This window comes from Mus caroli, unplaced genomic scaffold (assembly GCF_978045245.1).
Source record: "Mus caroli unplaced genomic scaffold, Mus_caroli_1 scaffold_5, whole genome shotgun sequence".
In the NCBI taxonomy this organism is placed as follows: Eukaryota; Metazoa; Chordata; class Mammalia; order Rodentia; family Muridae; genus Mus; species Mus caroli.
The window spans coordinates 129,202,946-129,229,773 of NW_028227260.1; the positions used below are offsets into that span (position 1 = coordinate 129,202,946).

General features: G+C 44.0%; 1 protein-coding gene across 2 annotated transcripts in view; it reads left to right on the forward strand.

Moving 5' to 3' along the window:
• The window catches only part of Arhgap36 (Rho GTPase activating protein 36), a 28,450-nt gene extending 2,714 nt beyond the window's left edge, over window positions 1–25,736 (forward strand). The window contains exons 2-13 of one of the 2 annotated variants that reach the window (XM_021153561.3): window positions 19,703–19,861; window positions 21,054–21,119; window positions 21,644–21,879; window positions 22,075–22,267; window positions 22,501–22,556; window positions 22,817–22,967; window positions 23,466–23,614; window positions 23,756–23,932; window positions 24,126–24,223; window positions 24,345–24,451; window positions 24,869–25,051; window positions 25,402–25,736. In XM_021153561.3, the coding sequence (XP_021009220.1) occupies window positions 19,703–19,861; window positions 21,054–21,119; window positions 21,644–21,879; window positions 22,075–22,267; window positions 22,501–22,556; window positions 22,817–22,967; window positions 23,466–23,614; window positions 23,756–23,932; window positions 24,126–24,223; window positions 24,345–24,451; window positions 24,869–25,051; window positions 25,402–25,553 (1,727 nt within the window). In that variant the 3' untranslated portion in view covers window positions 25,554–25,736. Of the gene's footprint in view, window positions 1–19,608; window positions 19,862–21,053; window positions 21,120–21,643; window positions 21,880–22,074; window positions 22,268–22,500; window positions 22,557–22,816; window positions 22,968–23,465; window positions 23,615–23,755; window positions 23,933–24,125; window positions 24,224–24,344; window positions 24,452–24,868; window positions 25,052–25,401 lie in introns of those variants that run through there. The other variant, XM_029473382.2, reaches the window with a different exon arrangement.
• The last annotated feature ends 1,092 nt before the right edge of the window (window positions 25,737–26,828 follow it).

Here is a 26,828-nt window from a genome sequence, read left to right on the forward strand (position 1 = left end):
GCATCAGAGGTATTAGAGATAGATGGCCACAGACTGAGCAGACTGTGGGAGGTATTCTAAGTAGTTCTTTCATTGGAGCGATCTTTTGAGGTTTTTTAGTGTTAATAGAAAATTATATGAACGTATTTAATAAGAATATCACTAAGGTCTGGGAGACACGGGGTGGGGGTGGAGCAGAAAGCCAGCACCATTGATTGACCCACTTGAAATTCCCTTCCCAGTTCACTCTTGGCATAAAATTTGGCTTCAAGCAATGTGACTTCTATACAGCAGCCAAAACTTGGAAGCTGAAGGGACCCTGGGGTCCATTTCACATACAAATCTAATCTTCTCTTAGAGGCAATACCTAATCGATTTGCTGAGCCTAGGCCTGAGTGGGCTACAGAAAAATCATTTTCCAGAGCAAGGGCAAAATTGCCAAAGACATCTCACTCCCCTGACCAGGTGGGTCAGATAAGTATGAAATTCACTAAGGACACCACATTCCAAAATTCCTTCGTGAATGACTTTATCCCTCTTCAAAACTTTGCCCCACATGAAGTTAGCTAGAGCTAAGCTTACCAGGTTCAAACACACTCTAGTTACCACAAGGATGAAACGTAGAATCTGTGGCTTGAAAACTGGCAGAAATAATCCGTTTTCAAATGTACCCCAGGCTCTAGCAGGAGAGCTGACATTCATCAAGCTTAACTATCAAATGACAGAGAGCACGTTGAACATCAGGAGAGCAGGACACCAGGTCCCTGAGGATGATTAAGACAATTGTGAAATCCACATCATTCCATTGTTTTCACACTTACCTACTAAGACAACCTAAATGGCCAACAATAGTGCAGTGGCTAAATAAACTTTATGACATATCTACTTGATAGATAGGATAGAACTATAAAAATGTGGTCTTTGAAGAATACATAATAACAAGAACAACAGCATGATCATTACCATCACAGGTGAATTTCGTAAAGACCAGAAGAAAATTCACAACAGGTAAGCCAGGAGATTCTAGAAGAGGAGCAAAATACCACTCCGTTTTTTTGTTTTTCTTAAACGTGCATACAATTTCCCCCTTAAGTCATTCTCTAAATTCTAAAAGGCCATAGAAAGACTAATCAAAGACCTATGATATGTAATCAATTTATACACTAAACTTAAATTCCATTATTCACAGTTCAATCTAAATATTTTCTTTCATATTTTTGTTTAAATATAATGACTACATCAAAGCAGCTGATCATTATCTTCTTGGTGATTGTGAAATGTCCCTTATTGCTGGGTGAGGTTACAAGCCTGTTACTTCACGTCCCTTAAAGTGACATGGCTACATTGTTTGGTTATTAATGACAGTAATAATCATTATTGCTAACATTAAATTATATGATTTTTTTATGCTTCAGATATCAGAAGATACAGATTTTTTTCTTTTCCAAATATTTACCAACAACCAGGCACTTTGCATAAACTACCACTTTTTACCTTCAGACCAAGATTCCTTCTTATTTAAAGGAAAAAAAAAAGCCAGAAAATTTGCTCAATATTACATAGTGACTGAGGAAAATTTACAATATCTTGTGGCCTAACTTAAAAATATGAGCGAGAGCAAAAGGGATCAGAATTAACAATAGCTCCCAACACTGTGCTGATATACAGCAGCTATTTCCAAAGTGGTCAGTCTGATATCATTTGTGATGCCCCTTGCCCAGGGTCCAAATTCTGGAGTTTGAACTATCTGGCTGCTTATATATTCCTTTCTGTGGAAAAGGTGCATTTTTAAAGGGAAGGTGAGGTGCAAACACCACCTTAGAGCTGGAGCTGTAAGGCATTAGGAAATGATTTCTGTGTCCTTCTGGCAGTATCATGTTCTTACATGCATGCAGTGGTAGATGGGATGTTTGATGAGCCTTGGCAGATCCCCAGATACACCTCTTAAGAAACTACTTTGCTTCTTCAGATGGGCACGAAGTAGCCAGCAGCCAGTAGTACGTCCTTGCTTAATAAGGAAGCCTATGTAGCTCTATGGGGTTATCCCAAACTGCTGCTCCAACTGTTCTCTGTATGATTTGGCTGATTCTTAAGTATTATATCCCTCTCACTTTTCCTCTCAAAGCAGAGGCTCCAGGACCACCTCAGATGCACACAGAACTGCTGATAATAGCTTGCAGAGGAATGCCAAGGGTCAGTGATGGAGGGGACCATGTAAAGGAAAGGATGGAATCTAAAAAAAAGAAGATGGCTAATGGCTGGCCTTTCAGAGCTCTGGCTTCCGTGAATATCAGTACTTTTCTCATCTGTCAAAGTTTTGTTCTCTCCCTAGAATTATACCCACCCAGGCCACCACCTGGACTCCCAGCCCTTAATCTTACTTTCAGCTCTACGGTGACTAACTTTAGCTTGTAGTAACTTGCCTTGGTCTTAAGAGTGAGGCAATAGCATCAGGGAGGAAGGGGTACAGAATAGGGTCTTGCTCCACTACCTTTGACAAAGGTGAGAGTTTTCCTTTAACTGGGAACAAATAATTAACTATTCAACAGAGACTTAATTTCCATTCTGTCATATCTCCCAGAGAGCTATGATCCCCCTCCCCCAATCCCATTTTCCTCAGACCCTTGGAGTTTGCTAGAACTTAGGAACTCTTCTTGATTTCTAGGGTAGAGATGAGTAGAAAGTACCCCCCCCCACACACACACACTCCACATAAAATCATAAGGCAATCTTGTCAAGAAAGAGTCTCTTATTCTTTTCTTTTCTTTTCTTTTCTTTTCTTTTCTTTTCTTTTCTTTTTCATGATAGCACCTATTTAGGGCAAGCCTGGGGCTGGGGTTGCAGCTGAAGTTGGGAAAGTCTGAACAAGTATCAGAAGGTTCAGACCTTGTGGAGTATTACCTCTCAAACCCAGGTCCCATTCACACTGCCAGAAGTCACTGCAGAGTGAGAATTGGACTAAGGTTCATTTCGTTGGGGGCTCAATTTGGCTGATGAAAAAATATCATCCTAAAAGAAGAAAGGGGCTTTTTCAAGAGTGTTAGAGAAACCAGTAATGAGAAAATTTGTCTACATAGCCGGTGCTACACCCTGAACACCCTGGTTAAGGTGCTACAGGAGAGAGGGAAAATGGAGAAAGGAATTAACTAACCTTTTCTTGAACATTTATTATGAGTGTCAGGCATTTGGCTGGGGCTCTCTATGATTCATCTCCTTTTCTCATCTAAGCTGGTGGGGAAACCGAGGCTTAGAGAAGTGAAGTAACCTTCCCCAAGATCACACACCAAGTGTGACCAAGCTAGAATACAACTCTAAAGCTGCCTCACTCCAATGCCTCACACACACACAAAAGGACAAAATACTGATGCTCAATGACTTTATTTTCACAGGGAAATGAAGATTTCTTTCCTTAGTACAATTCACATTTTATTGTCTTGAGCCTGCAGATCTGTATATTTAAGATAAACGGCAGTCTGAAGACATTAAGGCACTTCTGGTTTTACAACACTTCATCTAGTCCCCATTCTGTATGGGCACACTTCCCATACTCCACAGGATAAACATGATAGCAGCTTAAAAATACAAGGAAATTGGTGTAGTGTGTGTGTGTGTGTGTGTTTGTTTGTCTGTGTCTGAGTGTGTATACTTTTATGATGGTGGCAATAGTTCTGGCAGCCTTATCATATCATCATTTACAGGGGTCTTGGGTGAGAGTGTCTCAAAGTATGTTAATATCCTCTGGCCCAAGATGAAATCTTAAAATCCTTTCAAATCTGGAGCCATTAGCTTCTTCAAACTTTGTTCCCATTTCATAGGCATGAAAATTGAGCCAAAAGGTCCATGTGGATGCAAGTAGATTGATTGCCTGGATTTAGACAGGTAATTCAGTGGCCCCGTGTGCGCGCGTGCGCACGTGTGTGTGTGTGTGTGTGTGTGTGTGTGTGTGTGTGCGCGCGTGTAATGGGACACAGGAGGAAAATCTTCTAGAAAGGAAGGATGCAGCTGGTTGGAAGTGGAGAAGCAGAAAAGAGACTTGTGTCTTCAGAAGGGGAAGGTTGCAGTGTCAGAGGGACCCATGCGGGGCTGAGTGCCTGAGACCAGATGCTGAGACAGACTGGAGTTTTTCTGAGCTCGTTGCACAGATTTACGTGTAGTGAAATAAAAGGTTTCAGGTGTTTTCTGTCCAGTGAATCTCAGCCCTTTAATCACTAGTCTTTTTTTATTCCTAAAGACGCCTTTGTACCTAATACTTTAAGCAATGCTTTTCCTGCCCCACCCCACCCAGGATGAGGTGCTGACCCAGGCCCAGCTGGGGGGCAGCTTTATGGATGTTCCTACTGCTTTTCATCCATACACTAGGCTCATTTGTGCCAGTTGAAAGGGCACAATAATAACAGTGGCAATTTAAATCGTGCTTCTCACTTTCCCCCCTGGAAAAGTGGCAAAGTGACTCACCACCACTGAATTGTCCCTCTCTCTCCATTCCCTGACCCCTTTGCAGCAGTCCAGGATGGTTCCCTGGGGGCTCAGTTGGGAGCCAGAGCTTCCAGCCATCCTTTGGCTCTGACTAGGCTGACACCAAGCCCCCCCCCCAAATGTGTTCTCCCAAATGCAATGTATTGTTTTAATTAGAATTTCGCAGATGAAGTTGCTTGGAAGGCATTAGAGCAGCATGAGCCTCGTTAGGCAAGCACAGTACCCTCCCCCCAAGCATGAATAACACAAAATAGGGTCCATTCAGGAATTATTTCGGGGGTTCTATTTTATATATATAATTTGGTATGGAGAGGACTGGTTTACTTGAAATTCACTGCAGAGCAGCTTCTGTTAGGGGTACTACACAAACAGTCCCACACTCTTTCCTTATCTCTCACCTCTATTCCTCCCAGTTTTCAATTCTGCAATGCTATGACTAGGAAAAAACAAAACAAAACAAAACAACTCATTCTTGGTTTTCTTTCAGCACTAGACTAAGGAGAGCTCCCGGAACTGGAGGTGGTGAGGCGCAGTTAGATGGAGAAAGCTTCAGCCAACTGAGAGCCAAAGTAATTATGCTGAGTACTCTTGGTACTGTCAGGAAACTCAGAAGAAGGAAGCCCTGGGAAACCATACTGTTTGACAAAGACTTCACTGTCTAACAGGAAATCAGAGAACTTTTATCTAAGCTGCCTGCTACAGGAGAATGATTTTAGGGAGCATGGCAGACCTGAGTTCAAGTACTAGCCTTGTCTCCTAGGACCTGCATGCCATTGTGGGAAATGACTTAACTACTCTAAGCCTGATTTGTGAAGTGTAAAATGGTGATAATCATACCTCTGTCTTCCTCACAGCCTCATTGTGGGGACTGAAGGAGATAGCACATATAATGGGACTTAGCACTACATCTGCTACACAGAAAGTGCTTGATAAATGAAAACAGTATTAGGATGGTTATTATCCTTCCTATATACCAGGTGTTCTCTGTAGCAGCCCTTCCGTTTGAGAGGAGGAGCTAATAACTGTAGTTATGCATGATCATGCCCTGAGAAGTATGAAGAGTATAATTGTGATAATTCAGAGGAGGGAGCCCTCAGCTACGAGGGAGGGGTAGAAAAAAGCAGAGAAAGTTTTGTGATTCTTTCATTAAGTCTTAAAAAAAATTAAGTAGGAGTTTGTCATTAGGCCCAGGGGGAAAGGGCTTCCAGGCAACTGCATGTGCCCACACAAAGTCATAGAGGTGTGAAACACCCAGGCCTTGAACAAATAGTTGTGCTCAGCTGGAGACAAACTGGGACCTCCTGGTGGGGTGGTGGTGACATGGGTCAGTGATCAACAATTTTCCAGATTACTCCCACTAGCCCCTGCACCGCGCATTAGGCACCCTACCTGGCCAAATCTCCTGCGTAGCCTTCCTCTTCGTTCTCTAAGCAGCAGCAGGTAAGTTCACACCCTGCCTCATCCGACCTGGCAGGCATGGCGTTGGAAGAGCAGACCTCCACCGAGGAGATCAAGCCCGCGGGCGCCCCTGCTGGGGTTGCCAGCCCATACCTCCTTCCTTGTCCCTGCCTTGGTGCAATGTACACACACACACACACACACACACACACACAGAGAGAGAGAGAGAGAGAGAGAGAGAGAGAAAGAGACAGAGAGAGACAGAGACAGAGACAGAGAGATAGAGACAGAGAGACAGAGAGAGACAGAGAGACAGAGACTGAGAGACACAGAGACAGAGAGACACAGAGAGACAGAGAGAAACACTATGCAAAAGATCACCTGGGTTCTTTTAAATACACTTGTGATTTTACACACTGCATCCATACACTCCCATGATCTCCTTCCAAGACACACCGTATTTCATTCTCTGTGCAAGCATATAAACTGGACACACACGTCCAAATCACACACTTGAACATACAATTAAAATACACATAAAACCCTGAGCTGCACAAACCTTTGCACACAAACACTTTAGTGCTCTTATAGAGGTGCCTTGCTCACAAATGCACACACTACACCTGACAATAAACACCACCTGTAAAAGCACACTGACACACACCTAAGTGTAAGCATACACAAAATATACATATGCATACAAGCTTCAGCAGGCACACACACTGTTAACTTACATACATTCACCACAGCAGGTCCACAGACCCGGCAGAATGACACATCGAACATACCTACATCCAGACCGCACCCTCATAGGCACTGTAGTACAGTCAGGCAGAATCATACATCTTACAAGCATGCACACACCAACAGCAGAAACACATGCCTCCTCATGTCACAGAGCAAAGACACCCCACCAAACACTTGGGTTAAATCATGCACCTCACCCCCCATCGCACATATACGGCCACACACGAACACATACACAGACGTGCCTTACCCGAGCGCGCACACATGCATACATACATACACATACAGCCCGCCCCCTCCTTCTCTCAGGGCGGAAGAGAAGGGGGCGAGGAGTGGAGGCGGGGAAGAAAGGAGGGAGGATGGGCGTGCAAGGCGGAGCGGGCACAGAGGCTCTTTTCCCTTTGACCTGAGGGTGTTGCCCCTCTGTCCCGGGCCAAAACAGTGAGTTGGGTCCAGGTATGGTCCAGTCGGAACCCAGGAAAACAGGAAAGTCCGGGGATTTCGCCAGCAGGCGCCGAGCACCCAGCGAGGACCCTGACTCAGATTGTGGTCGACCCCGCTCGAGGCTCCTCCTCCCAGGACCCTCCCCCTGTCCCATCTGTTTGACCTCTGCCCCTCCTCCCAGGGTGTGCTGCTTTTTTCTTTCTGCCTGAGAGTGGGTTGCTGCGGAGTGTGGGGGCTTTATTGGTTCCAAAAAGTAAAGAGTTGAGATTTGCATAGAAGCTTTTTGCGGAAACCCCTAGCTTATAGCTCGAAGACTTCTCTTAATGGAGAGCTCATTATTTTTGCATAGCAACAGATTTACTACATAAAAGGCAGCCGCAATTAGAAATCACTGACTCCATGCTGGACACACAGTAGGACCCTGCCCTCCCCCCTTTATGTCAGCAAATCTAATGGGGCTATTTACAGCCTAGAGGAACCTGTGTCTGTTCTCACACAGTCAGAGAGCTCTTTTTCCCCCTTAGCACTCAGCCCTGCGCTTCACGCACACAGCAGCCTTGGACCTGGAGCCACCAGCGGCAGGGGGCGGCAGAGGTGATTTACATTTCTTGCACCTTAGCCTTCGCGGGGAAACTCCAAGGTTTCTCCACAGACATGATTATTTAGGCTCCTGTCCTTTGCTTGTGTTCTCTTTCTGTGGAGATGGACCACAGGCAAGGGAAATGGAAGAAGAGAAGGTCTTTCCCCCTCACTACTCAGAGCCAAATCGCACAAAGTTCTGTGCAAAGCCTGTGGATTTCCAAGTGGTCAGTGGTTCGAATTTCCATGCTGCCACTTTGTAGATGACTACCTTGGCAAGTCGCAGGGTAGTCGGGGAATTGACATATAAAAAAAAAAAACCCATCACATTCCTTCCGGGAGCGTTATTTAAAAATGTAAGGATGTGTGGGCTTGGGGGACATGAATCTGGGCAGTTCCGAGGGACTTGATCATTATTTGATGCCCCTAAGCCAGGAAGTTGGAGGGTAGCAAGGGGTTCGGCTAACTTTCAATTTTTCAAGCAATGCTCTGTGTTGAAAGGAAGTGCCTGTACGGATGTCTTCATGATATTAGCCCCTAACCATGAGAAACTTCTGACTACAGCTTCAGTTCTTGAGATTGTGGTAGGGTCCTCCCACCTGATATGTCTACCCACCACAGGAAATTCTTACTCCTCTGACATATTTTCTCCTTTACAAAGTGGTATAGTGATCTTCATAAATTTGGAGTCAACACTCACTGGGTGCTGGAGATGTCTCTTGTTACTTTATATTCTGCCAGAGCCAAACATAGTGCTAGCCACACAGCTCAAATGTAATGCAGAAGAGAGATATCCTGGATGAAATCCCTTGATAAAACCGAGTTGGAGGTTCAAAAGATAGTATAGAAAACACAGAAGAGGGGTTTGAATAGTGGCACTACAGGTACTGTGGGGATAGAGGGTAGTGGCTTGGGGCAAGGGGCTATTTGATTCCTCCTCAAAGCCCTCAATCTCAAAGTCCAATTGAACGGGTGTTTTTGTTTTGCTTTTCAATGCAGCTGAGTCTCCTGCAATTAATTAAGGAGAAAGCCTCTTTCCTGGAGGGCAGAGGCCTTAGCCAGCCAAAGGGTGAGTCACCACCTAGGAGTTGGGCAGCAGAGGTGGTGCTGAAGTGGCAATGAATCAGTCCAAGATACGACAGAGAGATTACCTGAATGGTGATGAGAAGGAGGATCAGTCAGGAGCCTGAGCCTCAGTCCCCCGAGGCTGAGCCTAAAGGAGAGAGTGACTACATTTATATACACACAGAGTCAACTCCTAATCGATGTTCCTTAGGATAGTCCTGGAGTTCTTCTCAGAGCAGAAAGTAGAATGGAAAGCACTCCCCCTAGGGTCAGGTGTGTGTGAGAAAGAGCTGGGTTCCCATCTGATTCTACTGTTAGAGTTTGGTGATCCTGGGCAAGTCCTTTTTCCTCTGGTGCTTTGGTACTGAGGTAAGTACTCAGCATTCCCTGCTGTCATCTGCTCACTTTTCTACAAAGCACTGTGAGGACACACATATATTCTCCTATTTTGCAGTTGAGAAAACTGAGGCCAAGTAACATTCATTGCTGGACCTATTTAATACCTCAAATCATCTTGGTGTATTTATGTTGCCATGGCAATCATTGCAATTTAAGCCAGCAACTTGCCAGTCTGCCACCTAAATTGGCTTCCTATGAGTTCAGGTTCAAACCATGCCTCCCTGCTGTCTTTCAATACTAATATGTGGCTGGGTACATAAATGGATTATTTTTCCATCTCTGATAACATACCCTTCACACCAAATATTAGTCTTTTTCTGTCATGCCAGCTTAAGCTTCCACCTTAAAAGGCAAGCACCATAACTGGAGTGTAACTCAGTAGTGATATGAAGGCCTAGCTTGCCCAAGACCGACTCCAGTACCCAGTACCACCCAAAGCAAGCACTAATAGAAAGAGGTGGCCCAATATCAGTACCTTATCACAAGCAAGAGGGGGAATTGTCTGCAAGATACTGCAGTGAGGAAGAGGACCAAAGCTGCCAGGGACAGAAGGAGGGGCTGCAGAAAACTCTAGAGAGCGAGACAGGGAGAGAGAAAATGAGAAGGAGGATGAATATGCCAGGGACAATTGGACCAGCCTCAAGTGCTCCCTCCCTCCTTTTCTCCATCTCCTGGTCTGATGCTCTAAAACTTATAAATGGAAAGCACTCAGCCCATTTCCAACAAGAGAGGAAGACAGCCTCTCCTCCAATGGAAAGAAAACTCATCCTGAACATTCCAATTATACTTCTGAGTGGGGTAAGGTTTATTTAATTTCAGGGGGAGAGCTCGAGATCATCGTGGTGGTAGTGGAGGTGGTACAAACAGCACATACATGCAGCCAATGACACAATGACAGGAACTCTCTCTCTCTGTCTCTCTCTCTCTCTCTCTCTCTCTCTCTCTCTCTCTCTCTCTCTCTCTCTCTCTCTCTCCCTCCCTCCCTCCCTGTGTGTGTGTGTGTGTTTCCATTGATCTACTGTATGCCCTCTCATCCCCCTCCTTCCTGCCACATTTCTGAAGAGAAATTTGCCACTAAGCTTCTGAATCTCTCTTCTAAGCTGCATTCTTTAGAGTCACATGCCTTACTTAACCTTTGGGGAAATAAGGGCAGCTCTTCCTGGACCTTCTCTCTAGCCATGTCTGCCCAGAACAGGCAGCTGCTCTCTTTTCTTTTTCCTTTCTGTCCTTCTCTCATTGGCCCTAGTTCTGCTTCTCCCTTCTTTCTTGCTTGTCTTATACATAGTCTTTAGCATACTGGACTCTCACTTTCTCCAATTTATTTTAATCCTTAAACAACCACATTCTCTTGTTTGCCATTGACTTCACCCAAGAAAGTAAGAGAGTGAGTTCCAAGGGGAAGCTATTGTGCATTGAAAGTGTCTCTCATTTAATAGCTTGTATCATAGCACCATACTGCTTTTGGTGCATCACAGGAGAATATTGGATATACCTTATTCCCTGTCAATAAGGTATTGTTGTTACCTGATGTTAGTTTGTAGATATGGTTGGTGGGCTACAGATTACAAGAGGGCAGTCTTGGAAGAAGTTTTAGATGTATGGTCATGTGGCTTCCCCAGGTGTCTAGACATGTTAGAAACATCAAAATAGGATGAAGATGATAGTAATGGGGTGGGGGAAGTAGTGTGGGGAAAAGTTATTGAGATCATTGCTATCCAGGTGGGTGGAAGACTTTTTGAAGCTTGTTACTGTTTGCTTCTCTAGTTCACTGAACTTTGAACAAATTGACCTTTTTAGAGCAGAGACCTTAGACAAAAGTGAGAATCATGGAGCTGAAAAAGTGAGGCAAGGTGTGGAGGGTGGTGGTCTTTGGGGAGCCCTTACATGCAAAGGGTCCACAAAGGATGTTTCATGATCATAAAAACCAAGTTAGAAGGGGATAAATGTGTTATACCAAGTAGGGTGCCGAATATGGAACTGAGAGGTGTGGACCCTCACCTTGACCCTGGAACTAATAAGGCTAGTGTTTGGGGGTACATTTCTGAACCTTCTGAACCCCACTTCTGCCTTTCCCTCATCTGTAATATGAGACTGTAGAGCATGATCAGGAGAGGGAGGGCATTTAGAATGATCAGGGAAAAGGGGACTCTCAGGGCTTAATCTTAAAGATGAAATTGTTTTGAATAAGAGGAGAGAAGATTGTGGGGTACATATAAAAACAGTGGGAGTAGCCCAGGGAATTCAGCAAACAGGTATGCCTGAGGCACAGAGCTGGCTGCCGTGTAGAAAATTGCTATGAATCAGCCCCTACCCCACCGCGGAAAGCTGTACACAGGGTGGGGGAATCTGAGTGGCAGAGGCGAGCGCTCTCAGCGCCTGCAGCTCCTCTCAGGACTAGCAGCGGCGCAGTGCCAGGCTGACTAGCAGGTCTCCACGCCTCTTATTCCTTGGCCGGACCAGGAGAGTCGCTAAGAGGTAGAACAGGGGCTGGACATCAGGGGCCCGAGTGGGACCCTCTGTGGGGTGGCGAGAGGTGGAGGTGGGGGCGCGAGGGTCCTCACACTGGAGGGTCCGACGTGTGGGAGGGGAAGGAGAACAGATAGTGTTAAACTTCTTGCCAGGGTTTTCCGGATAAGGGCATCAAGGGAGAATTCGTAGGAAAGACGGATTTTTTTTTTCAGTTCTCACTGGGGGGTGGGGGGGCGGTAGCGGAGAGTAGTTTTTTGGGCGCTGCTGGGGGTCTTGGTTTAACTTTGCAGATTGAGCGCTCCCAGGAGCTATATAGGGGCGGGACTAGAGCTGCAAAGCCCAACTCTGTCTGAAGGCCTTGCTCTCTTGCACAGTGGCTACCACCAGCTGAGAGTAACCCCTTGATTTAAGGGTATAGAGTTTGTGCTAAAAGCCCCATCCCCGGGGTCAAAAGCCTGCAGCTGGGCCCCAGCTTAAGACAAGGAAGGAAACCAACTTGGTACCCTCACTTTCCACATTCAGGGCCTCTTGGATCTACTGAGGACTGGAGGGGGGCTCTCTTTTGAGTAGCAGGTATGGTATCAGCACTGTGACCCTCTGTCCTGGAGTTTATTAATTTCCTCCTTAGAATAATCAAAGACTCTGCAGTAAGAGTCTCTCTACAAAGCTGTTTAGAGAAACAATATAATGATAAATTATTATGCCAGTTATGTTTTGTGTTTGGGGGTGCTCACTGACTTGCCCAAGGCCATCCTGCTGCGTAGTCACTAAGCAGGCCTCCTGACTTTTGGCCTAACATCTTCTTGAAGAGAGGAGTCAGTCTACTTTGGGGAGAATGAATAGTTTGATATTGGTATTTTAGAAATAGGGTTATTAGATGGTAGTTTTAAAATGTCATTCCTATTCATGAAAACTACAGGGAAAAATATCTCCCACAGACCCAATTCCCTATGACAGTCCCTCAGATGGGATTTTGAAGAAGAAAACCAGCAGAAAATTGTATGCTTGTTGGGGAAGATATAATCAAAGGGAAGAGGAGTAGGGGGGGGGGGCACACAGAAATGAAGCCTGGGCTGTGAGAATTTCCTTACTCTGCAGGTTTTCTTGGCATGACCTCTGCTTGGGTGGTCTGGGGGATTGCTCTATCACTGTTTTCGTGCTCATGTGTACTGTGTAGAAGCCAGAGATGATCTGGAAAAGGCAAATGGTTGGTGATGCGCCATTGAATTTATTCTCCTTTCTCTTGATCACAGTCAACACAGTGGAGACAAGTGTTGGGGCAAATCTGTGGAAGTGTGTGTGGATGTGAGTGTGTAGATGGCTCTTTGTAAGTGGAACAGATAGGGAGGAGGAAGAGAGAGGCAGAATGGATGTCTGGAAAGAGCATCCTCAGTGTGTCCTGAAAGCCTCCAATTGAGGAAGGGTCTGTCTGGTGTGAGTAGGCCTGGAGATATAGTCAGTTCTTAATAATCTTTATAGGAACAAAGGAGAGAAAATGGATTTAAATTAGTAAAGGAAAACATAAAAGGATGATGATCCCTCTCATTCCTGTGACATTCATGTGACCTTCAACTAGGCTATAAGATCCCAAGGGCAGGAGCTGAGGCCTTCCATTTAGCTAGCCCTCCCTCTCTCTCTAACAGCCCTGGCTTATGCATGATGCTGAGCCAGCCATAGTTGGTACTCAATTCCTTCTGTGGCCCAGTTAGTCTTCTCTACATTTCACAAGCTAACCTCATCTTCCCATATACTGCATCTCCTCCCATCAAGGAAGACATAGCTCTCCTTTCCCCTCTGGAAGTGAGCTTCCTGTTGGCAGTAGGTGAGTATCCATTTTCACTCTTTAAAGGTGGGTCAGGGGCATTCTTCAACAAGGCAAGGTATCCCATTCATGCTCAGATAAAAGTACTTCAGCCTAGCAGTCCTTGCATAGTTGACTTAAAGGGTTTTTCTTTTTTGAGTGAGAGGGAGTTCCTTACTTTGGGACAAATATACCCTTTAGATGATTCTTTAATCATATTTTATCTTTGGATTTGCATCCCTAACACATATAATGTTTGTTATGGTATAAAGCCATACATAGACTTGAGAGTCACAGAAGTGAGGTACTTTACTAAGTCATACACTTGGTATTTGAACACGTAAGGCTTCCATTTAAATCCAGGTTTCCAGTGTGAAACACATACGAGAGAGAGAGAGAGAGAGAGAGAGAGAGAGAGAGAGAGAGAGAGACAGAGAGACAGAGAGACAGAGAGAGAGACAGAGAGAGACAGAGACAGACACAGAAAGACAGAGACAGACACAGATAAAGAGAGATAGTGAGGGAGAAATAGAGACAGAGAGGAGACAGAGAGAACCAGAGAACCTTTATTCCCACTTCTCAGATGCTTTTTGTATAACTTTAGTTAAGCCAGGAGTTCTCCAGAGCTCTAGTTTGTTGTTGTCTGTGAAGAGGAGATAATCCCAGCCCACCTCCTTTCCAGGGGTTGTTGGAAGAAGTGGCATGATTCATTTATTCATGAATCATGGATAGGCTGTTTTAATTGTAAGAGCTTTATATTCTCACAAACCCTTAGAGTTTATAATCCTATGATTCACCTAAAGAACACTTATTGAACACCTACTGTGTGGCAGGGCCTAGACATAAAGTACTTATAGAAAGCACTTGAAAAAATGAGAAACACAAGGCAAATTAAACATTAATTATTACTTTACCACCCATTTATAGAACATCTTATTTTTCTCTCCTTTGCCACTATTTAATAGAAATAGCAACTAAAAGATGGAAATGATGACACAGCTTGTGATGGGCAACACTGTTATGTACCCCGATACATACTGCAGACAACATTGAGAAAATCTACATCTTGAATTTGATATTGTATTGCCTTGTTTACACCATCCTTTGGGATATTTAGAGCATAAAGATTGCCTTTCACCACCTTGAGCTGGAGATTTTTTTCTTTAGTCCATAAAATTTAAAAAGGGCATACTGTATTCTATGGGATGACAATTGTACAAAGATGCTGTTAATTCTGGTGCCTGCCTACCTTCTATATGATTTCCTCTGGATTTATGGAATTAGACTTTATTATGTATTCATTCTTCTGAGTTCATTATCTAGCAATGCAAAAATCTTCCAGCTATTGAGAGAATTTGTAGATGGGGTAGTAGAAAATGCCCTGACACTGAGAAATGGATTCATGTCCAGTCTCTTATTAAGTGGCTGTGCTGCCTTGGAAAAAAAATCCCATTTCTCTCTGAGCCTCAGTTTCCCGAAATGCAGAAGAGGTTTTGGACAAGGTGATAGTTAAGTTTAACTCTGATCCCCATAGTACAATATTCTTGGAAGAGGATTTTAGACCCAGGGCTTTGCTTGAGATATTTAAACATTGCTACCTTCAGTTTATGAGCCTCTGTCCTGGCATGATGGGCTGACTGCAGGGATTGAAGAACGCTGTCCCCAGATTTAATTATCTTGGGGCATCACTACTGCACAGGCTAAAATGAGTCATTTTGTTCACTGCATCTGCAGCCTTTGCTGAAATAGAGGTTATGGGATAACAACTTAAAGGCTAACTCATTAATGCTAGAGATGAATGAGGTAATGTGTCAGCAGATCAAATTGGTGCCCAGATGTGTTCAGCTAGAGCCCTGTATCTTTTTCCCAGGTTGTGATGTATTAATGGGGATGTCTTTATGCATCGTCACTGCCTGTACACATTTGAATGATGTAGATGTGATACCTTCTGGACACCCAGCCCCTTGCACTATCAATTTCCCAAACACCAAGGAGCTTTTAATGGCTTGGAGTAAAATTCTAATGATGCCACAAGGTGCCTAATTAATAGAGATTTCAACCACTGTGTCAGCGTGGTCCCTGTGGGGTTTTTTTTCCCCATCTATGTTTACTGGTGAGAGTTAGACCAATCCTAACTTATTTGGTGGGAGCAATGGAGTACATTAGGTCTCCACACTGTGAGGGCTGTGAATTTATGGTTTGCTCAGAACATTTCTGTCCTCTCCATGTTCAAGTGGTTGACCTTCCTAAAGTTAATTTGTTTCTCCATCTGTGCCATGCATTTCAGGAGGACATGGAGAATAGGCTTGATGCCACCTAAGAGTGCTCAACCCTTTGCATTGCTCAATACTGCCCTTTGTTCAGCTTCTCCTGCGTGCTCTCTATTCATTTCGAAACTCCTTTGCTGATCGAAATAATATTGTATGTTCTTTTGCTGGTAACATGGAAAAACCGGATGGTTGGAAAGAAAAATACATTTGTGGATATATCTGCATTTTACTCATCAGAATAACAGCATTTGAAATATTTAATTATGCTGTTAGTTTTTCTGACTCTTGCAAGATGATTAAAAATGCTTGAAATTGAAGAGTGAAGAAGACAGAGCTTTTCCTAATGGATCCCCAGATATCTTCATCTGTGCTAATTTAATTCAAACTTAGTAGAAATTGAACAGAGTAGACTGATCAATGCATTGATACCAATTCCTATTTTATGTAATCACTTTAGCAGCCTGGTAGTTTAAGATGGATTTGGGCCCTCTGAAAAGAATCTTTGATATTACATTTTTATTTAAAAAAAAAAAGCAGTGCTACTTATTACATACACAGTAGTCATTTACCATGTAACTGAGGAAATGGAAGCTATGTCATTTCCCTATTTTCAGAGTGGTTCACCAAGACTCAGAATCAACTGGTTCTCCTATGCTTATATAGCTAAGAAATAATAAAGCTTGGTTTTGGTTCTAACTTTTTTGTCCCCTGAATGTGTTTGTGTAAAGAAATTACTTTTGCAAATAACTTGAATTTTAGACCAAAATTCAGCTGGTTTGCTTTCACCTTCCTTCTTGGTATCTTTTTAATCTCATAGCCATTTCAAGCTAGTGCTAGAACATACTGAAGTGGGGAGGGGAGGACGATGAAGCAAGAGAGGTCTCTTTGCATTTTGTTCCCTGTGGTGAGCCTTCTTTTGTGTCCAGCTTGGAGAGTCAGGCCTGAGGACAAATAGATTGGTTAAATCTAAAGAATTTGTTTTATGCCTGTCTCTTCCTGTTGAACCCTGTATATTTTCTTCTACTCTTTATTGGCTGTTCCTTGGGCATTTTAGCCTTCCTAGCTCTGCTGTAGTCTTGGGGCCTACTGGTGATCTGAGAGCGTTGAAGGTATGCAAGATGGAGTCAATTTTGTTGGCAGTACTGCAGCCTATGACTGTTGTTAAGTTCAGCCCTGTATGTTCAAGCAGGGAGGCAATGACAAACGGTTTATTGTAAGGCCTTTGATTTCCCTCGGAATTGTAAGCATCTAGGCTGACTCATCTCTCAAAAGCTCCCCCCTCCTCTCTCTCCCTCTCCTTTTTGGGCTGATGATGATTTGAGGTTTCACTGTTTGTTCTTACCTTTCTTTCTGTGGAGGGGAGGGATTTATTTCCATCCTGTATTTTTGAGGAGAGAAGCAGCTCTGCTCTCTGAGTGAACAGCTCTGGTAAGCTACAAGAAGAAATAGCTGAAACTCCAAGACAGGTACAAAGATGTTTGGATTGGGATAAGGGGAGGGGGACTGTGATGTTAGAGATTTTAAGCCAAAGCTAGACTGTGTATTGAGATGAGACCCTCATTGATGGATTTTAGATTTGCTATTTTAAGTGGGGTTTGCTAGAAGTTTCGTATGCAACTGCACTTAAATGCATATATGCCTTTGGTTAAAATGGTTACTTTGTGGTTATTTGGTAGTCCAGCTTTGGTGTTCACTGTGGGTTCAGGGTATGTGCTTTGCAGTTGAAGGAATTTTAGAATCTATGGGCTTTCATCTTGGCTTCATCTGAAAGCCACAGGAAAAGTCCTCATTCTTTCTCATGCTGTGCCTCAGTTAGCCAACAAGCATTTCTTATATCTATGACTTGCATTAAGGTATGTGAGGAAAAGAGAATTTTGTTGATAAAACCCAAGAAGTATATTTTCTTTTTAAACAGCATTGCTCATTTGTTTACATTATATGATTAACCTTTTTCCTACCTTTTATCTGTCACAGCTATATTACTGATCTTTAAGCTCCTCTAAGAATAATATATAGAACATATTTGTAAACCTTCATGAGAGTTAAGCTTAGAAAAATGGTATAGGATTGCTTGTTTTTGTCAAAAGTCTTAGTTCTCCATGTCCCAAATTTGCCATAAACAAAATTAATTTAGCCCTATGCCTTGTTATTTCCATTCAGGATCTCTGATATACATCACTAGCCCTTTGCCCCTTAGCTAATCTACTTGCTTCAGACTTTCTACACAAAGTAGGGTTTTCATGACTCTGTATTTTTTTTTTAACAAAGGTAAAGCTGTGACTCTGTCACTCCCTGCCTAAACCCCTATAGTAGTGCCCTATTGCCTAGAGAAAAAAAAGTCTATATCTTAAACATGGTGTTATGGGGCCTTTCATGATTTATCTTCTCCCAACTTCTGCATATTGCTTTAGTAGATAACAATCTTTCTTCCATTTTTTCCTTTGCACAAGCCATTATCTCTCTGTCTTTGTCTCTTTGCCCCCACACCCCCATTTCCAGGCAGACTTAGATATTTTCTCCTGTATATTCTCACAGTATTTTTTCTTTATACCTTTGCCAGCTGACATACCAAAAGATTTTGCAAACTGTTGCTAACCTGTGTATGTCCTTCACTGCATTATTGAATCTTTTATGAAGGGAGCAGTATTCTCTTGTTCACCCCCTGAATATTTAGTACCTGGTTTAAAGTGGACAATTAATACAGATTTCTCTTTAATACAGATTTTTTTCTTTTAATGAGTCACTGAAAGAACAAGAGTACCACAGAATGTGATAAAAGATGCTTATGTGGGGTCCAGGGAGGTATCCACTGAGGGATGTGCAGTCTGAGCACAGTGTCATTTAGGGCTATGGAGGAAGGCCATATAAAACACCTTTGCCATTATATTAAGACAAATTTCATGGTGGTTGCTAATTCTGTATAGAATTAGGAGATGAAGTTTGTTTTCATAAAAGTTGACTTTCCCTCCAAGAAATGAAGTATTTCAGGTTTAAAAAATGAGAAAAACTACCAACAAACAAAATCCTGCCACTAAAGACTATTTGTTAGAATTTTGGTGTGTTTCTTTCAGTGCTGTATGCATGTTTTTCTTCACATACAAGTAATCATAATTTCTGTATTTTGTATTTGCTCTTGAAAACATCTTTATAAACATACATGTATGGTTGCATTTTTTCATACTAGTTATTACATAACTATGTAAGTAATCTTGTTTGTGAGTTTTCTCTCCCTCCCTCCCTCCCTCCCTCCCTCCCTCCCTCCCTCCCTCCCTCCCTCCCTCCCTCCCTCCCTCCCTCCCTCTCTTCCTTCCTTCCTTCCTTCCTTCCTTCCTTCCTTCCTTCCTTCCTTCCTTCCTTCCTTCCTTCCTTCCTTCCCTTCTTCCCTTGTTTCTTTTTAGTGGATGTCTCATTTGTATATGATGTTTCCTGTTTGTAGCAAGATTTCATTAGGATAGATTCCTAGAAGGGGAATTACTAGGTCAAAAGGCCTGGGGACAAATTTTGGCTCCAGATCCATGTGTCCAGCTTGTCTTTTGAAAGAGTTATTTAAATTTACAGTGCCCATTATCTTGGATAGATGCCTCCTTTTTACCTAACTCAGATAGCTTAGGGCATCATCATGAAAGAAAAGAAAAAATTTTTATCAGAGTTGTAATTAATTAATAGAAAATATTATGTCTTATTGTTGTATCAAACTGGGTTTTTTAAATATAAGGTTGCTTATTTTTTTAAACTATTTTCCTTAATTTTTGTTAGTTTTTCTCTCTCTTTTCTGGACTATCTACTCAGAGCTGTGATTTTTTTTTAAGTTGGTTTTTCTTTTCTTTTCCCCTGAATATTCAACACAGAGGCAGCTCAGCTTGAGGGTGAAGCCACCTCCCAGTTTTCCCTCCCTCTTTACCCCCCTCCCTATAGTTCCTTCCACCAGGTCCAGTCAGTGACAGTTGGATGATGCAGTCTTGATAATCATCCTATTCCAGAATGGGTGGCTGCATTCCTTTTCTAAAGGCAATAAGGACACGATGTCCCATAATCATCCCCTTTTTGCTGTTGTTGTCTGCCTTCATTTTTTTAGTGAGCGTCCTGGGAGGAGCCCCAGGACAGAACTCAGACCGCAGCATGGACATGGTATCCATTCACAGCCTCTCTGAGCTGGAGCGCCTGAAGCTGCAAGAGACTGCTTACCACGAACTCGTGGCCAGACATTTCCTCTCTGAATTCAAGCCGGACAGAGGTGAGCTATATCCGGGGTGTGGAGTCCTCGCCTTTGGGCGAGTAGATCCCCCGGACGGAGTGGGGCAGATTGAAAGTCTAGGAAAGGAAGAGAGTGTCATTACTGCTCTCAGAACGGGACCAGTCTCCTGGTGTCCTGGAAACGGAGGAAGGCAGGAGTTGAATACTGTTTGTTAAATTTCAGAGAAGGTAAAATTAGTTGAGTTGAGTCGAAGCCTGGGGTTTTGAGGGAACCGTAAGCCCGGTAGGAGCGAGGACAGGTGAAGAAACGGGCTCACCAGGTGTGGTGGGAGAATCGGGCAAAGAGGGACCAAGGCTCAAAGGGACACTCTAAAAGAGGACTGGGACAGGAAGAGACTGCGCGGTTGAGAGAGATAGAGACAGCGAGAAAGAGGCAGAGAGACACGCGCCAATCCCGGCAAAGGGCGGGCTAGAGGTGCGGGCTTGAGGTTTGGCAGTGGGAGGTGCGCTCCGAGCACAACCCAGCCCTCCTGGCTGCGGGGACCAGGCACAGGACCGGGTTCCAGCGCTTCGGGAGACCTCAGGGGTTTGTGCACAGATTTGGCTGCGGGCTCTACGGGAGGTGGGGGATGTTCGCGTTGCTCGAGGGGCGCTCCTTTAAACTGGGAAGTGCAAGGGTAGGAACCAGGACCGTCAGGCGCGCACCCCTGGTGCAGCCTGAACTGAGTGAAGCAAAGAGCAAGAAGACCCCCGCTAGCAATCACCACTGCGGGATTTGGCGCCGAGACACAGCCAGGTGTCGCCGATTCTCTCACCGCAGCAAAGGGAGCAAAGGCAAAAACGCGCGTGAGCGCTTCCGCAGTAACTTGGCGACCCTCACCCGTGGTGGCGCTGCAGGCAGAGCCCCTCCCCTCGCCTGTTGCATGATCGGAGGCGCCTCTGAGCTTTTTAATTTATGTTTTAAGTGTGCTGAGCAATTACTGGTTCATAGTAAGATGCGTCTGGCGCATTAAACTGCTTAGGCTAAATTCTTGGAACCTTGCACGTGCTAGGAGGGGCTAGTCTTGTTGTCAGATAGGGAAACTGAGGCTGGGCGAAAACGAACATTGTTTTTGGGGGGCTGCACCCAACGCCCCCCCCTCTCGTGGCTTTATATCAGTGTAATGTTTCAGTTACTTCTCAATTCGTTATGTATGTGAATGCATGTGTCTTTTTCTTTTCTTCTTCTATAGCTCTACCCACTGACCGTCCAAACACCCTGGAGAAGTGGTTTTTGATGCTGAGAGGACAAGACAGGGGTGAGCGCTCTCTCTCTCTCTCTCTCTCTCTCTCTCTCTCTCTCTCTCTCCCTCTGGAAAAGAAAATGCAACCTCCTTTCTGGTAGTGTAGCCCTGGATACTGGAAATGTCCAATGCTTATTGCCCCTGAAGACTCTTCGCTCTCCCTCCCAGAACCCCCCCCCCCCCATGGGTTTATATCAGGAAATGGAGGAATAGCTGCTGGCTCTTTTGTTGGTCCTCTCAGACCTGCCTTAGCTTTCCTGTGGACACACCGCAGGCAGATCAATTTGAAGAAATCTTGCTCATTGCTTCAAGGTGTTCCTGCACTGGCAAGACGTAGGCAGGGTTGAAACCTTGAACCACATCTGGTAGTTGAGTGATACTCAGTGATTTTTACCTAACCACTTCAGGATCCCGCTCTCCGGGGGGGGGTGCTGTGGGCCTGGGGGAGTGGGATCCATTGTGGACCGATTGCTTAGAAGAGTGCTATAAACCCATGCCGTTCCCCCTAATGATCTTTAAAATTTCTCATTTTTTCCTAGCTGCATCACTCAAGACCTTTGGCATCCGCCTGGAAGAGGTACTGGTGAACGAGCTTACCCGTCGCAAGCAGCGTGAACTGACACCCACGATGCAGGTTGAAGATATCAACGGTTCTACTGGTCGTCGTCGTCGGGGAAACGTGGTGCAAAGAATGCTTGGACGCATGAGGCGCTTTTTCAGTCGCAGGAGGAATGAGCCCACCCTGCCTAGAGAGTTCACTCGCCGTGGACGTCGAGTGAGTTCAGTCTTAGAGGTTTCAGGCATGGACCCTCAGTGGAAAGGGGTCAAGGCCTGTGTGTCCTTATGGTGTGGGGACTTGTCTTGCCACAGAGAAACTGTCAAGTTCTGCATGTCACTCAGCAACCACTTAGGAATGTCCCAGCGGTTGTTCCCTCTCCTCCATTTCAAGCTAGTCTGGCTTTCCCCACAGGGTGCAGTTTCTGCAGATAGCGCAGATGAACTGGAGAACGGGGCCCTGCTGCTGCAGATCCTGCAGCTCTCCCAGCTTTCATCGCCTATTGGACAGCGGCTTCTGGGATCCAAGAGGAAGATGAGCCTCAACCCAATTGCTCAACAAATCCCTCAGATTGTTGAGACTTGTTGCAAATTCATTGAGAAACATGGTAAGGAAGCCATAAATGGTTAAATCAAGGGAGGAGTCAACTAAAAGAAAAAGAAAAAAAAAGGAAGAATATTCTATAAAAGGAGAGAAAGAAGTTATGGAATGGAAGCTTTGAGTAGCATTGCCCTGATAATTCCATTGAAAGCTGGGATGCAGATGCTTAGGGAGAACAAGGGAAACATAATTGGGGAACAGGGGTCATAGATGCTCAGGATCTCTGGTCTTTTCTTTCAGGCTTAAGCTCAGTGGGGATTTTCACCATTGAATACTCTCTGCGGAGGGTGCTTGAGGTAAACTGTTTCTATTTACATTTTTGTTCTTTAGGTAAGGAAGGGAAGATAGAAATAAAGGCTCTCTGATACACATAGGGTAGTGTCATGATTGACAGTGTGTGTGTGTGTCTGGGGGGCTAAGGTCTTCTTTATAGACCCTTAGATATACTATATAGCCAGCTATCTTTACTGAAGCCTGTCATTTCTTGAAGAACTGTTCAAGACCCAGCCTATGATGGACAAGGAAGACATTTCACATCTTCTTTCCCCTCATTTAGCTCCGTGAGTTATTTGACAAAGGCCTGGATATTGTACTGGATGACAGCGTGAATGTCCATGATGTGGCTGAGCTCCTCAAGGAGTTTTTTCGTGAGATGAAGGACCCTCTGCTGCCTGATGATCTGTACATGTCCTTCCTCCTGACTGCAAGTGAGTTTTCTGCCCTCTGTTGTTGGAGCAAGGGAAAAAAAAAACATACAAATCTGGGGAACATAATGAAAGAGCCCAGGCTAGAGATTCCCCATGGGAAAAAAAAAAAAAGAAATATATCTTTCTAGACTACACCGTCATTATTTGTTAATGAAAATAAAAACATCAATAAAACCTTCTCCCGGTTGCTTTTTTGTGTCTCTTGCAGTTCCCTTATAAATTTGTTGCTTGGAAATTTCTCTTAAGCTTCTGGAAGCTCTTTGCCCTTAGGGCTAAGAAGAACCCAGACTCTATAGAGATTTAATTTTGAGGTTGAGGAGGGCACTTTCTGCTTTCAAAGACCCTGAGCTTAGTCAAATGTTTTATGAGGAAGCAAAAGAATGTTGCCCGGGTACTTTTTCCAGTCACTAGCAGCCATGAAGCAGAAATATTTTTCTTTTGATATCAGGTTGCTGCTAAGGCTAGCCCTCTAAGCCAGTCCTATTTTCCTTCTTCTAGCTCTGAAGCCCAAGGATCAGGTTTCTGCCCTGCAGCTTCTGGTTTATCTGATGCCACCTTGCCACAGTGATACTCTCGAACGTCTGCTGAAGGCACTGCATAAAATCACTGAGAACTGTGAAGACTCCATTGGCATTGATGGACAGCTGGTAAAAAATTGTGGGGAAGGATAGTGAAAATAAGATGGTTGTCAACCGGGTAAAGAGAGAAAATCCAACAATAAAAAGATTATACATCTATTTCCATAGCTTCTAGTACCCCTTCAAGGTTGATCACACTTTTTTACCTAGGTTCCAGGTAACCGAATGACTTCCACCAACTTGGCTTTGGTGTTTGGAACTGCTCTCCTGAAGAAGGGGAAGTTGGCCAACAAGGAATCCAGGAAGACTAAACTGGGGATTGATCACTATGTTGCATCTGTCAATGTTGTCCGTGCCATGATTGATAACTGGGACATCCTCTTCCAGGTAAGTAGGAATTTTTGAATACACTTACTCCACACATTCTTCTGTTCACAAAATAAGGGAGAGTTTCATGTGGATAACCAAGACTAGAAAACCCTCCATTTGCTGATCACAGTGCCTTCAGTCCTGAATACCTAATAAAGATCAGTATAAATAAAAAGGGATATGCAATTAAGATTACTACTTTTACTTTCAGGTGCCCCCCCATATTCAGAAGGAGGTTGCTAAGCGTGTGTGGAAGTCCAGCCCTGAAGCCCTGGATTTTATCAGACGCCGGAATCTGAGGAAGATCCAGTGAGTAGTTTTAACTTCCTGGCTAGCTTATGTTTAACTTATAGGGCTTATAGTGTCACACTATCTTGATATTAACAAAATTTGTGCAAACCTACTAACTTCATTTTTTTTTCTCATTCAGGAGTGCTCGCATAAAGATGGAAGAGGATGCTTTACTTTCTGATCCAGTGGAAAACTCTGCTGAAGCCCAGGCTGCTATCCTTGCTCAGAGCCAGCCCTTTGATGAAGGTCAGTTCCCTTCTAAAGGTCAGGCCCCTCCCAATGGTTAGTCCTTTGCAGAAGACCAAACCCTTACAGAGAGATAGGTTTGTGCATGAAGATAAGGCCCTTGAGGAAAGTGAATACTCTAAGATTGTTATGTCTATAAATGAGGAGTTAGTATTTGAATATTTCAGTGAGTGAGTTGTTTTGTGGGAAGATCAAGGTCTTGAAATCCAATAAGACACGGTTCACATCTTGAGGGCATCCCAGAGTTTGATAAAGAAGATAATGGTGAGGATGAGGAAATGGGTGGTGAGGATGGTGATGATACTTTAAATGTTGATGATCTCCCTCCTCTTGAGGATATTCTAGAACTTGATGAAATCCCAGAACTTATGGAGACCCCAAACTTTGAAGAGTTACCTTATTTCCATGTGATTTCAGACCCCGAAGGAGCCCCAGATGTGCACGAGGTCTTGAATGATAACCTGAACTATGACTTTGAAGACGAATCGGATTTTGAAGACCAGGACCATCTGGATCTTGCAGAGGTTCCCTATCTTGATGTAATTCCAAACAACGAAGATACCGACTCAGATACCGACTCAGACGCTGATGAAATCCCAGGTAATGATGAAGCCCCTGTCATTAATGGAATGCCAGATAATGTAAATGCCCCCAAATAACGATGAACCCCAAGATTCAGAAGTTGTTCCCAATCTTGAAGAGATCCCAGCAGCTGATTAAGTCCCAAATGTTGAATGCTCAAATGAGGAAGTGATCCCAACCTATGAAAAATATTCAGAAGTTAATGGGATTTCAGACTCTAAAGAAAACCTCAATTTTAATGAAGTTCCAGCTCTGCTTTTGTGCCTTGTATTGTATTTGAGACTCAAAACCAGGTTTTAGTGTCTTGAGCTATTTGCAAATTATGAAGTCTAGAAAACTAAGAGATTAACATTGTTACTATTTTCCAGGTCCCTCTGAGGAGCCTGCTGTGCCTGCCAGCACTGCTGGTTCCCCTGACAAAGAGGAAGGAGCAGCCGGTAACCCCCCCAACGCAGACCGCCCACTGCCCCGTGTGCCCCGGGGGAAGAAGGGCAAATTTGTCACCCGCTTCTTTCCTTAGATGTTTTCCCTTCTCTAAGTTGCCAGACAGGGGAAAAGGGTGGGGGTAGACCTGGAATGTCACAGGAAACAGTAAAAGAGTCTTGAAGATAAAGAACTAAGGATAAGAAGGAGTTCCACCTGATGCTCGGGTCAGGATGGGAATTCCAAATACACTGCCAGCCCCATTACTGGGGATGCTTGGTATCTTCAGGTGGTAAAAGCAGAGCTATTTCTGTGTCATGCCCAGGCGCTTTGGTGCTACCTTGCCTTCTCTTTTACCCCTGATCTAGGCTTTCCTCTCACTACAGAAGCCCCTTCCTTTAATTGATGTTACATTTGTGGTAAACATCTGTCCCAGAGAAGCTCACAAATCTCGAGGTGCTTTCCCTCCCCCCAAGGGTATTGCATGCTTTTCCTGACTTTCCTACCCTCCTCCCAAGAGCTCACTGGAAAGGCCCTCAAGAGGTATGTTAGAATGTTAGGTCAGCCTACTGACAGCTGACAACAATTAATGCTAAATTGTGTCACATCAACTCATAGCCCTGTCCCTGCAGCAAATCCACCGCCTCAGAATTTTCCCCTTCAAATTATTTAGACCAATGGCTCGTCAAACAGCCGCTCCAAAAAATTCTGTGCAGTTTTGCTCAGGACATGCCAACAGGGAAACCTCAAGTGTAAGCCTAACTAGCTTTTCTGGGGGTCAAAAGTTAGAGGAAAAAAATAGATTTTAGTCCTGGACCTGTTTTAAAGACAGCTGGTGTTCACACCCCTGATGTCTGCAAAACAACTAGTTAGGCACAGACACATAGTTTCAAGTAGTTAAAAATCACCTGATTACAAACACTCTTATTTATCGTCTCTGTAGATCCTCTATACAGGACGGTACAAATTTGCGGGACTTGCTCTGGTAAAACACTGATATGGGTTAAGTATGACATCCAAACTATAACTGATATTTATGAGTAACAACAGCTAAGGTCCTTAGAGTGAAGAATGTATTGTATTGAGGGATAGAAACTGTTCATACAATGGGTAACAACCACAGAGCTCGAAGATTTGTGATTGTTCAAACTTCTCTGGCATTTCATCATTAATAAACATCTGTGTTGTGACAGCAGCATATTCATGGTGTACAGTGTGTTTTTTTTTTTCACTTACAATTTGGGGGCCTGTAATTTGGGAAGCTCCAAGTGAAGATCTGAAGCTGGAATTAACACAAGAAAGATGAATAAAGGGGAGGGGTTGATATGAAATGAAGAAGAGATGACATGATATAAAAGGGAGAGCAGATGTG